Source organism: Nelumbo lutea, chromosome 2, assembly GCF_056320005.1.
Source record: "Nelumbo lutea isolate HS-2025 chromosome 2, American lotus-T2T, whole genome shotgun sequence".
NCBI classification, from domain to species: domain Eukaryota; kingdom Viridiplantae; phylum Streptophyta; class Magnoliopsida; order Proteales; family Nelumbonaceae; genus Nelumbo; species Nelumbo lutea.
Window position 1 is genome coordinate 36,346,517 of NC_142685.1, and position 14,459 is coordinate 36,360,975.

At 33.9% G+C, this 14,459-nt stretch overlaps 1 protein-coding gene across 2 annotated transcripts; it reads left to right on the plus strand.

Annotated features, from left to right (window-relative positions):
* Nucleotides 1-154: 154 nt before the first annotated feature.
* On the plus strand, nucleotides 155-4,691 carry LOC148869874 (uncharacterized). Of its 2 annotated transcripts, XM_088968551.1 has the most exons (4): nucleotides 156-319; nucleotides 446-1,219; nucleotides 1,310-3,118; nucleotides 4,229-4,691. In XM_088968551.1, exons 2-4 carry the CDS (start codon nucleotides 502-504, stop codon nucleotides 4,633-4,635), a joined length of 2,934 nt encoding a protein of 977 aa, XP_088824677.1. In that variant the 5' UTR covers nucleotides 156-319; nucleotides 446-501; the 3' UTR covers nucleotides 4,636-4,691. The 2 variants fall into 2 exon arrangements, with proteins under 2 accessions (XP_088824676.1, XP_088824677.1); XM_088968550.1 differs by having other exon boundaries at nucleotides 155-319; nucleotides 446-3,118.
* Nucleotides 4,692-14,459: the final 9,768 nt, after the last annotated feature.

Genomic DNA, 14,459 nt, shown 5'->3' on the forward strand with positions numbered 1-14,459 from the left:
CGTTCACATCTTGTGGCGCGCCACACAATGTACCACAGCACGTTCCCGCCGTGTATTGCTGTGGGACGTTGTGGGGCACATAATAAAATCTTATTATGAGAGATGATGTTCGTGGTGTTTCCAAGTCAAGGTCAGCACTTAAAAAAAAAAAAAAAAAGGGAAATAATTTGGTTATAAAACTGATGATGAAGGATGGGAACTCGAGCAACCCAAGCGCAGCGCCTGACCTTAGTTGACTGCGGATCATCTTGTGTTGACTGAGTTGTCTCGAATTGAATCCTGACTGCCGTTGAGTTCAGTTCAGTGCACGCATCCCAAGGTAATAAACAACTCGACTTCGTTTTCAGGTAGTCTTTTGAATTTTATTATTTTGATACTAACCGTTGCGTTTTCTTCACTTGCCGATACGCGTGGCGGCGTGGGTAACTGCTTTTGCAAAACTAAGCTCTTTCAACTTCTTCGTCATCATATTCATTCACCACTCCCTTTCCTTCGTTAATTATGAGTGCAATACCCTTGACCTCTGTTGGAATTTCACTCTTTCTCTGTACCCTACTCTTCTTCTTCTCCTGGCAGTTGCAAGCTAACTCCCAAACCATAAATGATGAACAGTCCATCCTACTCAAACTAAAGCAAGACTGGCAAAGTCAACCTCCTATGGACTCATGGAACTCATCCCTTCCTTTTTGCAAGTGGACAGGAATCACCTGCAACAATGGTGGTTCCATCACTGCCATTTCATTTTACAGCTGGAACATCACAGGAAAAATCCCTCCGATCATCTGCAATCTCAACAACCTCAACCACCTCGACCTCGCATACAACTACGTTACTGGAGGGTTCCCCACTTTTCTCTACAACTGTTCCAAACTCGCATATCTTGACCTTTCTCAGAATTACTTCGTTGGCCGGATACCTGGCGATATCCACCACCTTTCTCGCCTTAACCACCTAAATCTTGGTGCAAACAACTTCACTGGTGATATCCCGGATGCAATCGGACGTTTATCGGATTTGAAGACCCTCCGTCTTTTTATGAATTTGTTTAATGGGACCTTCACTCCGACTATCGGTAATTTATCGAACCTTGAATCCCTAGAAATGGCTTATAATAATTTCATCCCTTCCAAGTTTCCGGACGAATTCGGTCGGTTGAAGAAACTGACATATTTGTGGATGACGAGGACAAATTTGATTGGAGAACTTCCCGAATCAATTGGTAACATCTTGGAACTTCGTCACTTGAACCTCGGATTCAACAATTTATGTGGATCGATCCCTAACAGTATATTTCTTTTGAACAAGCTAGAAAATCTGTTTCTTTACGATAACAAATTTTCGGGTGAGATTCCTAGAAGGATTGAAAGTTTGAGTTTGAAAGCCATTGATCTTTCGAGAAACAACTTGACGGGTACGATACCGGAAGATTTTGGAAAGTTGAATAACTTAACGGTTTTACTTATGATTGATAACCAATTATCGGGAGACATACCAGCAAGTATCGGTCGCCTTCCGGCTCTAAAAAATATCCGGCTATTCAACAACAGCTTCACCGGCGTCCTACCTCCCGAATTAGGCCTTAATATGAAGCTCGAAAATATCGAAATATCGAACAATCGGTTAACCGGCAAGTTGCCAGATCACTTATGCGCCGGCGGTGTGCTAACGGGAGTGGTGGTTTTCTCGAACAATCTCGGTGGAGATGTGCGAGCAACCCTTGGAAATTGCAGTAGTCTGACCATCGTTCAGCTTTCCAATAATGGATTTTCTGGCAAGTTTCCCACCAATCTCTGGTCAGCGGTCAACCTAACGTATTTGATGATAAGCGACAATTCATTTTCTGGCAAGCTTCCCAGCAAATTGTCCAGGAGTTTAACACAATTGAAGATCGATAACAACAGGTTTTCCGGTGAAATTCCTTCAGATATCGCGTTTTCAGCCAACCTGGTGGTCCTCGAGGCAAGTAATAACCAATTTTCCGGCAAAATTCCCTCAAAGCTAACGACCCTCCCCTATCTTACTACTCTATCGCTAGCCCAGAATCGTCTTTCGGGTGAGATCCCTTCAAATATAGTTTCATGGAAGTCACTAACCTCTCTGAACCTCAGTAGAAATCAACTATCAGGTCAGATTCCTGGTGCCATTGGATTACTTCCGGACCTAATTGACCTGGACCTGTCAGAGAACCAACTTTCAGGCAATATTCCTTCTGAAATCGGCCGACTTAGACTAACCTTTTTAAACCTATCCTCAAACCAATTCATGGGGAAGATCCCTGATGAGTTTGAAAACATGGCCTATAAAAACAGCTTCTTGATTAACCCAGGACTGTGTGCGGATAATGCTTTATTAAACCTATGTGTCTGCATTTCTGAACCTCAAGAATCGCTCAAATTGTCCCCCCGACTTCTGGCTATAATCCTAACCTTTTCTGGGCTTCCGTTTCTGGTTATGTTTGTCAGAAACCTTCGAAGGAGAAGACATGAACAAGACCGTGCAAAGTGGAAGCTCACTGCTTTCCAGAGCTTGCCTTTCGCAGAGTCGAGAATCTTGTCTAATTTGACCCATAGAAACCTGATCGGAGATGGTGGGTCGGGGAAAGTTTATCGAGTCCCTTATAATCAATTGGGTGGGGTCGTTGCCGTTAAAAAGATTTGGGATAACGAGAAATTAGACGAGAAGTTGGAGAAGGAATTCCTGGCAGAGGTTCAGATATTGGGGACAATTCGGCACTCAAACATTGTGAAGCTGATGTGCTATTTTTGCAGTGAGAAATCAAGGCTCTTGGTTTATGAGTTCATGGAGAACCAGAGCTTGGATCGGTGGCTTCACCGGAAGAAGAGAGGATTATTGCTACCATCTGACTCAGGCCAAGATGCCGTATTGGATTGGCCTAGAAGGCTGCATATTGCAATTGGAGCAGCCCAGGGACTGTGCTACATGCACCAAGACTGTTGTCCTGCCATCATTCACCGTGACGTGAAGTCGAGTAACATCCTGTTGGATTCAGACTTCAATGCAAGGATTGCAGATTTTGGGCTGGCCAGGATGTTGATCAAACGAGGGGTTGCTGAAAGCATCTCAGCTGTAGCAGGCTCTTACGGCTACTTGGCTCCAGGCAAGTGTTACAAATAAGAGTCTATTTGACTAAGTGGTGATATTACATCAGCGCCCCACATGTTCCTAATACACGGTTGGGATGTGCTGTAAGGAGCCCTGTGAAGCCCTGATGTGATCTCCCAATCTTTCTTCAAATTGAATTGTGGCCGTGTTAAAATTAGGGTAAAATATAAAGACCTCCCCATTAGATTTTTGACAATCATAAAACCCACCCCTGAGATTTTATTTTAACAAAAACCTCGCATGTCGTTTTGAAAAAACCTTTTGTTACCTCTCTTCTATCGTTGTCTTGTTACAAATATAAACGTTGTTATCTCAATAACAGAGACTTTGAAGTTACAAAACTGCCCTTACCACATGTTGGGGCATCTTTCAATATAGCCAAAAGACTATTAGATCTGCCCTTTCTTACTTTACTCAATTATAACGAGTTTACAAAATGAAATTACTTTACTTTATTAATTTGACATAAAGAATTTTTTAATTAAAAATTAAAAGTTTTTTTGGGATCCATCAAAATTTGTAGGCATAAGGGTAAAATGGGTATTTAAAAATCCTAATGCATTAGACCAATGTTGGTTGGGACAATGATGGAAGGAAGGTAACCGTAGGATTTTTCAAAATTACAGAGAAAGTTTTTGTTAAAATCAAACTTCAAGGGATACTTTTATGATTGTCAAAAACCTTAGGGGAGATTTTTATATTTTATCCTTATAATTAATTAATTTAAGCACAAAGTCTTATGTTTTATGGACGCTTCAAATTAATATGGACGCTACGACATGATTTTGTGGGTTGTTCGTGCTTTAGTGGATCATGTTGTACTGGCATGTGAGTTTGGGTGGGCCGTGCCTGCCTAGCTCGAAACTCTTTAAATGTTAGGCCCAGCATGGCCCAAGGCACAAGCCCAAGCATCGAGGCCATGGGTCGAGTCATGAGGCATATTTAAAAAAATAATAATAATGGAAATGTTAAAATAAATTAATATATCTATGTAGATATTATTATTATTATTATTATACCAGCCTACGGATGGAACCAGCCACTTTACAGGTCTCCACACACCCAATGGCCAATTGAATTTACATTCATGTGATTTAATGCACAGAATATGGCTACACAACCAAAGTGAATGATAAGGTTGACATCTATAGCTTTGGGGTAGTGCTGCTAGAGCTGGTAACTGGAAGGGAAGCCAACGATGGGGGTGATAATACAAGCCTGGCAGAGTGGGCATGGCAACACTTGAAAGATGGAAAACCCATAGTAGATGCTTTGGACGAGCAAATCAAGGAGCCTTGTTACTTGGCTGAGACGAGTGTTGTGTTCCAGTTGGGCATCCATTGTACAAGCTCCTTGCCCTCCAGTAGGCCTTCTATGAAACAAGTGCTTCAAGTTCTAACTCGATATATCCCCTTGCAACAAAAAGTGGTAAGGTATGACTTTGATATAGCTCCCGTGCTCACTAGTTCTACATACCTTTCCAACAACCAGGAGGAGATCAATGGATGTTGATGATATTGTATCATGTGATGTTTAATATATTGTTGTAATTAAGTATTGTTTGACAAGTCTTTTTTAGGAGGATTTTCCAAATAATCTACAAGTCAAAAAACGTATGTAGAACTATATTATTATAATGATGATATATAAAAGTATAAATGTTGGATTCAGTGAGAGAGAATGTGATTTATTTAATGACTTAAATGTGAGACTTAATGAGAGGTAATTGAATGTGCTTAATGGTATTCTTTTAATTACATTTTATGTCATTTCAATGAAGATGAACTAAATTCAAGAGAATGGACATTTCAATAAGGAAAAATTTCAACACTTTTATAAATTATTTGATTATTGACATTTCAATAAAGACATTTTATGTCTTTTTTAGGAGGATTTTCCAAATAATCTACAAGTCAAAAGACGTGATGAACTTTTTTTATAGATAGATCTTAAAAGACCACAGGTTATTTGATTGCAATAACTTTCATAGATACTTTCAAAAGCTAAAAATATTGAAAGACCGTTTGGTAAAAGACCACAAATTAATTGTACAAAATAGCATTTGTAGGCTCCACCTATACCTTGGCTTGTATAAATAGCACTTGTGGGTGCTACCTACACTTATACAATAGCACCTTGTATAAATATCACAATATGGCCCTACTAACACAGAGTCCAAATCTACTGATCACAATACATTGCTTGTCATATATATTCATCTAATTGTACATCAAGAATATTAGTAATATAAAGTACGTCAATATTCCCCATGTATGTTTACAAACATTACATAAGTGAGACCTACTTACACTCCTACAAACAATAATGTAACATGTGGGTCTATTAACAGATATACATGTGCAAATAGAAAAACTGGATCCACCTTACAATAGTAGATCAAGAACTGAATGAATTAGCCCCACAAAAAATATATCAAAAGCATGTTTAATACCATGGTTAGATGCAGATCAATTACTAATAATAGTAAAACACAACATCCGTATTTCTAATCTAAGAAATCATGATTTATACACATCTAGTACTAATATTAGTAGCATAGTATCCTTGTTTTTAGTGGTATCTACCCCATTTCCATGATAATCAATCAAGTGAAAACAAGATCAAACACATCATAATATAGAAATAGGCACATGTCCCAATTGCAGCAACTCACTCCTTATAATCTGCATTGTCATGAATGATGTTACAATGTGAGCTTCAGGTTCTTCTCGATTGTAATTGTCTACCGATATAAATCATGTAATCATCCTAAACACAAATAAGGTGCTTTAAGTACTAGATTTGTAATTAATTAGAAGAGCTTTTATAATTTTTTTTAGTCTTTCCCATTAATAGCTTCATATACCCACGAATAGTAGCCATAACTTTTAACAAGAAAAAAGTCAACATCAAATCATAATTAAAAGTATAATTCATAAATCACCATACTTGAAGTTTGAAGTACATTACTTTAAATAGTTTAAATGTCCTAAATTATCCTGCAAACTATACTGGTTAACTTTGTGATCTTTTACACCATATCTATTGTTAAATTATGGGCCCTTACATCATTATTCACTAGCTACTTCAACCTATGTCTTTATGGCCTGCCCTAATTCTTCTAGCCTCTTCAATTTGCAATAAACCAATTCTTTATCGTCTTAATCTTAATAACATAAAGAAAAAAACATACATCAATAATATAAATATAAATAAAGGAAAAATTACGTGAGATGTTAAAACAGATAGTGACCATCAATTTAGATTTTAAATTTGACAGGCCTCTACTATTGAGCAAGGACTAGTTGAACGTAATGACTGTTTAGTGGGCTATGGAACCAATAATAATGTTCCATGCCAGTAATAAAATACTTGGGACCCACACCTTTCATAGTGAGGCCCATGAATTTATTGCTGGTGTGGATCATTATCATTGATTTCACAACCAACTGAATAGCCATAGTGTTCAGCTAATCCCAATTCTCTAGCTACTATTAGGGGAGGCAACCTTGGGTCTAGTTGATTTGAGAATTTATTAGGAATGGCAATTTTCCCTATTTCCTCAATCCCCATGGGGATCCATTCCAAATAGGGTGGGAATGGGGATGATTTTACCCTTGCGGGGACAAGGAGAGCACTCCCCTCCCCGTAGGGACCTCGATCCCTGCCCCATGGGATCCCCACTAATATATATACATACATCTATGTATTAATATTTTTAAAAATATGATTAAATATGTTTGAATCTTCTGTAATAGGATTGTAAATTTTAATATTTTATTTTTATTCTTATAAATAAAATAAAAAATAAAAAAAATGGTTAGCATTATAAAAAATCATAGGGAATGGGGATGCCTGTGGGGACAGGGATGGGGATAAACTTGTCCCCGTTAGCAGGGACAGGAATGGGGATAAACTTGCCCCCGTTAGCAGGGACAAGAATGGGGATTTTTGCAGGGACAGGATGGGGAGAGGCTCCCCGTCCCTACCCGCCCTGTTGTCATTCCTAGAATTTATCAAATTTTGAATGGGCTTGACAGTCTGATTTTGAAATTCAGCCCAATATGGTTGAAATTCTTGTCAGCAAACCCGACTTGCAGCCCCTCATCTACTATACTACAAAGTAAGATACTTTTAAGAAACATTTTAAAAGATTGTTGAGGTGAGGCTAAAATAAAAAAGTCTGGCCTCGATAGCCTTAGACCCCAGTAGTAAGGATTAGACCTTGAGTTATTTGAGGCTTACGCCTTTAATCCTTTGGCCTCATAATTAAAGGTATAAGTTGGGTTAAGTTAGGTCGGGTTGTGGTCAACCCTAACTCAACCCAAGTTTTTGAACCCCTAACCCTAAAACTTTGCACTAGGTTAGGATTGGGTTGGGTTTAGATTGGGGCTGTATTAGTTTTGGGTTGATCTTAGGTTGGCCCAGCTTCTTTACTTCATTTTGCCAAATGTATTTATTTTCTAGATTCTATATATTCATGTTTATTCAAGCATTACTGTGTAAAAGAAGATATAGTTATCATGTTTTAGAATAAATCTTCCTTTAAATTTAAAATTTTTGACATACAATATACATGCATACATTTATAGATAGATAAATATGCATATACATAAATAAATAAATACTTGCAGCAAAACAATACATAAATATATAGATATATACATTTATGGATGCATAATTTCATACACATATATACATGAATAGTTAATATACATTTACTAATTAAGTATTTGCATGCATAAATACATATTTATATAATACTTATACAAGCAAATATGAAGTTAAGTCGGCTTCATATTTTTCAACCCTAACCCTAACCCAAATTTTAGCTCAACCATAATTTTTGGATGGATTCGGACTAACTCAGCCCAAGTTAGCTCAACCATAACACATATATTCATAATGTCTAAGGCTAAAGTGCCTCAAATTTTTGATCTACTAATGTGGAATATGTAAGTTCATATAGGGATAAAACAGAAATTTAACACAAAAAAATAGGGTTAGGGTTCATTGTCAAAAATCCATTAAGACTTGAGAGTTTTGACTCTGACGAGGAGGCTCTCCTAGTGCTCCAAAGTGTAAATTACACCATTCTAAGAGATGAGCCAAGATTTCATCACAAAAATCCAATGTCCAAATGTTCAATCATTGGTTGCGTCCATTCGTGCTGAATGATGTATCTGATCCAATGTGCTCTTCTATTTAATTCAGTGAATTTCATTTCATTACCAAGAAGCATAAAAGATTCAAAATATGTAGCTCCATCTAAAGCCATGGGAATGTTAGATGCTTGGATTACCAATTTGATTTTGTATTTTCTCTTTACCAATTTGATATGGGATGTTACTCACTTGCCCATTTATCTTATTGTACTCCATATAAATTTAAAAGAAAAACATGGGTATCTCAGTCAATATGAATCAAAATCTCATTGATCAACTTCCCTCTTTTCAGTCAATAAGACACAATTTCTCTATCTCTCTATCTCTCTCAAAAGTTGGCTTTGAACTCTTATTAGACTCAGTTTGGAAAGAGTGCAAATACAAGCTTCCTAAAATGAGCATTTCAACCACCATTTTCAGTCATCTTTGCCATAGATAATGGTCGCCCGCGTCATTCCTACAAGTGAACACTTTTTCCCATTGTCACTAACCTCCCAAAATGGGCCCCTATTGCACCCCTGTGCATAGATAGTAGAAGAACTATTTCAGTCGGCGGCAATTAGTAGCTCTTCCACTAGGTTGGCTGCTAATTAAATTTTAGGATTTTCAAATTACAAAATTATCAGAATTCAGTAGTCATTTGGAAGAACTCAGTGGTTGGAAAACATTCCTTGGAGGCAATGTAGAAGAAATTAGCGCTTCATCCCTGTTCTCTGAATCTTTATGATCAGGTTGAGTCAAGCTTCTAAGTTGTGAATGCCTACAATCAATCTCAACGATCAAGTTGTATTCGATTGGGAGGAAAAAAACTCTTTCATCTTAAACTGGGCTGTAGAGAGAACGGACTCGATTGAAAGGGAAACAAGTTTTCTTGTTAAATTGGATTGCAGAAAGAAGAGAGAAGACAACATAGGGAAGTAGTTTAAGTATAAGGTTTAACTTGCTTAATTAGGTGGAATTAAAATTTAAAGAGTTAAACTAGGAAAGGGGATTTTAAAGCAAGTTTTGAAGAGGAGGAAAATTGCCACGTGGATAGTCATTTTATATATATACACTGGCTTTGTTAAGCGAAAGCTAAACGATAGAAAGTTTTTTATCATTCTTCATTAGGCTTTTTTGCACAAATGCTATGACTAAAAAGTTTTTTACCAAAAGTTATACATTTTTTTGTTGATGAACCTAGATGGCCATTTTTAGGTTATATTTTGTATCTGACACTCCTATGATTAAAGAAACTTGTATTGCAATATTTCAAAATTATAAAAGATTAAAACTTTGAACATCATCTTTGTAGAGGATTGGCATATAGCTCATTAATATCATTAGTTTAACCTACAATTAAGTAGAATAGTTGGACATTACTGACCAGTTAAAAAGGTGTCAATCCCAATATTCAACAAAGTTATTTATACAAATGCTTATGATTCTTTAAGGATGTCTTTAAAAAGGGTAGATTGGCTATTTGAAATGATTTTATTGTATACCTAAAGAACAAGAGATTGATTTTAATGAAGAAAGAAATACAAGCAATGCTTCTTAAGGTAAAAGTTAATATTTATGGGAAAGAAGGTTTAATTTCATGAAAGAGGAGATTAAATACATGAATGAAAAATGATGTTTACAAATTTATTGAACTTTCTAACATAATCAAGTCAATTGATTATAAATATATTTATGAAAATGAAAAACTCAAAGAAAGATTTCTTTTTAATCATTATGACTATTGTGGTTCATTTTAATCTAGAGCTACATAAAAAAGATGTAAAATATATTTTCTCAATTAAAATCAATATAAAAATATTTTTATAGAACAATCAATGAGTTTTAAGATATAAAAAAATCTAGTATGTAAGCTAAAGAAATCTATCTATGGTAAAATGGGATTTGATGTAATAATTGAAGGTTAAGGAAACATTGTTAATTAGTATATATATTTGAAAATTGGTGAAAGCAAATTCATTGTTTTGGTTTTCTATGTAAATGACATTACACTTGCTAATAGAAATAAATCATTAGTTGTGATCATATTATTATTATTTTTTTGTATGAATCTTACGCCTTGTGCCCCCCATAGGAGGCATAAATCTTCTCAAAGTTTGGTGGTATCCGGTAGTGGAACTCAAATCCACATCTCTATTGGGACAACCCAATTTATGTATCACTAATCCACCACTCAGTTGGTATATTATAATTCACATAATACTGATTCTATACATTTTAGGTTTGATTATATATTCTAATTTTATGTGTACATGGGTTTGTTAAAATGTAGATTGAGTGTTTTAATTTAAAACATCAAATACCCTAGCTTGGGACAATGATTTTTAAATTAAAACATAAAGGTATCTTTTGAGACATGCTTTTATTTAAAACATGGGGGATTTGTGTTGAATTGATAAAGTGGACTAATTGAAAAATACAATTGCAATTATTTCACTTGTTATTTCCATAATATAAAAACCATGTTTAAGATTTATATCAATGACAATATTGTTATTACAACTATAAATGAACTTACATTATTGAGAAGATGTAATGATTTTTATGATTTATTACTAATATAGATTTTCATTGGATCAAATCTTGTCTACAATAATTCCCATTAATTGTTCTGCCTCTAAGTCAATAAGCCAGTTTATAAAAATATCCTAAATATTTTTTGAACAAAAAGGGTGAGCTTTTGCAGACCAAGTGAGAGAATAAGAATTTCTTCATGTAGTCTTAAAAATCACATTTGTTTTGATAAAAAAAATAGTATTAATCTTAAAAAATAACTAAAATAAATTGCATAAAGAAATCAAAGTGCTATATAGAAATGCACAACTTTAATTAATGTATTATTAATATGAAAGCTCTATATAAGAGATGTTAGTCGCTCCTCTTACACGCACAACGAAGAGAAAGAATTTCTCATTTTGATCTTTACATGAGGGAAAAGAGTATAGAGGAGAGAACCCACTTCCGATTATGTTTTTGGACTTAAGGATGTGTTTGGAAATGATGCAAATGGAGTGTAAATCCTGGTTCAGGGTAAATTTGCACTCTGGTTCACTTTTACATGTGTTTGACAATACTATATTTATGCATTGACAAATGACAGAAAACACATTTTCCAATGCATATGTACATTGATAATAAGATGTAAAGTACGTAAATTTGCATTTAAGTAGACTTTTGATAAAAAAAGGCATATACTTTATTGGAATTCGTGTTTGCATCCATTAAAACTAAAGATTTGTTTTGTAAGAGGGTAAATTTACCGATGAAAAACTAACCCAACTTTATAATTTATATGAATCGCTTTATACTCTACATATTTGCATTTACATTTATTTACATCGTTTCCAAACACAGCCTAAAGGATTGCAAACAAGTTTACATCCCATATTGGCATAGTTTCCTTGATGATTTTGGATTCATTTGAATAGAATTTTGGCTGCTTTTAAGATCTAGATTCAGTCTTTCATCATATCCCATTATTGAAGGCCTTCTTGGTGTTAAATGCATAATTAATAATCTCATTAATAGTTACTTCCTAAAATCTATATTGATCCATATTTTCATTTTCTTTTCTAGATCCAACCAAATGTAGTCAATTAAATTGGAGCACACGGCACAAGATCATAAGAGGCATTGCTCGAGGACTTCTTTATCTTCATGAAGATTCTAGAATTAAAATTATCCATCGAGATCTTAAAGCTAGCAACATTCTTTTAGATGATGAGATGAACCCAAAAATTTCAGATTTTGGCATGGCAAGGCTTTTTGCTGTTGATCAAACTCAAGCAAATACAAGTCGAATTGTTGGAACTTAGTAAGTCGATCATTTCTCCTTTTTTTTAATAATTTTGTGTTTTTTTTTTTTTTTTTTTTTGGAGGGGGGGGGTCATTAATTTATATACTAAGATGAAATGCAGTGGATACATGGCCCCAGAGTACGCAATGCATGGGCACTTCTCAGTTAAGTCAGATGTATTTAGTTTCGGTGTGCTACTACTAGAAATTGTTAGTGGAAAGAAGAATAACTACTCCCATCAGTCAGAAAGTTCAGAAAATCTTCTATAATGTTAAGGTTAAAGATAGATATTATTATATAAAACAAATGAAAATAATGACTAAATACTAACAACTAAATTAATGTATGATTTGATTAATTATTAGAGTTGATGGATACGACTCTGATCAATAATTACTCTGGACATGAAGTGTTGCGATGCATTCATATTGGACTATTATGTGTTCAAGAAAACACAGTTGACAGGCCAACTATGGCATCGGTTGTTCACATGCTCAGTTGCAACTCTGAAAATTTACCCATACCTTCAGCACCAGCCTTTTTCATCCCTAGTACAAGAGAGGGAGACTTGCCTCCTAGAGAGAATTATTCTTTGACAACTGAGTCATCCACAAGTAAGCCACTACTGTCTACAAATAATGTATCAATTACCGAGTTACACCCTCGCTAGAAGTTGTGGTTCGAAGATTACTCTTGTAGTGTATTCTCATGAACATGATATGTGGCATTTACAAAAATAAAAATAAAAGAAAAAACACATGATATCTGGCCACTAATGTAATTTAAAGTAAAGTTGGAAATTAAAGCCTTATTTTCTTTGAGGGTTAAAGACAGCATCAACTTAAACCACTATACATAGGTTATGTTACATTGGCTTAGCTTGTCTATTGTAGAATCTCATGCCAGGTTGTTAATGAAACTTTCATACCCATGATGGGGCATGGAATGTTACATTTCTAATGTTATTCATGTTTCAAGAAAATTCGGGAGTGGACTTTTCCTAAATCATATTTTCTAGCTTAATTAATAAATCATGATTCAAGGGAAATGGAATTGTATTTCAATAATGTTGCAATTCTTGTACTCATTCTGCAAGACTAATACCATAAAATATTGAAGCCATAAATATAAGGTACATCATCTATATCTATATATTAAAATGCAATGTGCCAAGCTGGCACTTTTCTGCTCTATGGTTTATTCTAAAAGCCATTTATCTCTTTTCTGGTTTCTTCTCAAAGGAACCTATTTTTTTTTCTGATTTTTTGAACTTTCTAATTTTAAAATTTAACAAAATAACTTAAGTGACCAATCATGTTTAAGAGTTTTAACACTCTTCATTAAAATGCCATTAACTCTCTCTCTCTCCCTCCCCCCATTAACTCTTTTAATAATCTCTCCTCGTTAATTATGCCATTAACTCTCCCCTTCAATAACTCATGCCACTAATTCTTTTTCATCTCCATTACTCCATTAAATTGCATAAAATTCATTAACTTTATCTATATTTGCATTAAACTTTAATTATCAGTAAAGATTAATAATATTCAAATTGAGATATTCAAGGATATATTATTGCACTAAATAATCTATTTCCATTTAAAAGTATAATCCATTTATATTCCATTAGAAAATAATAAAAAATAATTAACCATAATAAAAAGAAATTCGTAGGTTACTTAAATAAAATAAAAATAATTATTAATTATTGTTATTGATAAAATATCTTTATTGATATAATAAAAATAATTTAATTAATGAAAGGAATAAGATAAATTAAAAATGAATGTCAATTTAAAATTAATATAAAACTAATACAAAATTATCTAACAATTATTAGTTTTATAATTAAATTTTATTAATTTAAAACCAAGTTAAGTTCCACTAAAAGTAAAAAAATTATATATTTAATTAAATTTCATAAGGAATTTAAATTTAATAAAAATTATTATACTTAAATAAATTCGAATTTTACTAATTTTAAAAAATCATATAAAATATGTTTAAAATAAATTTAAAATTCATTTAAAAATAAGGAAAATTATAAAAACCTCCTTGGGTTTTCTAACAATCCTATGAAACTTAGGGTAAGGAAGAAAAGCCGACAAACCAAGCCAAAAAAACAATCAAAATCAAACCAACCGGTATACATATATTTCTATATATTTTATGTATATTTATGTATATTATATATATTTTATATTTTCTATGTATTATAAATTAATAAAAATTCATTACATATAAATATATATATTATTTAAAATATTATATATATATTTATAATATATATTATAAATATAAAAAACCAAAAATCCAACAAACCAAACCGATAGTTAACCAAATTGATCATCCGGTTAGTCGATCGGCTTTGGTTC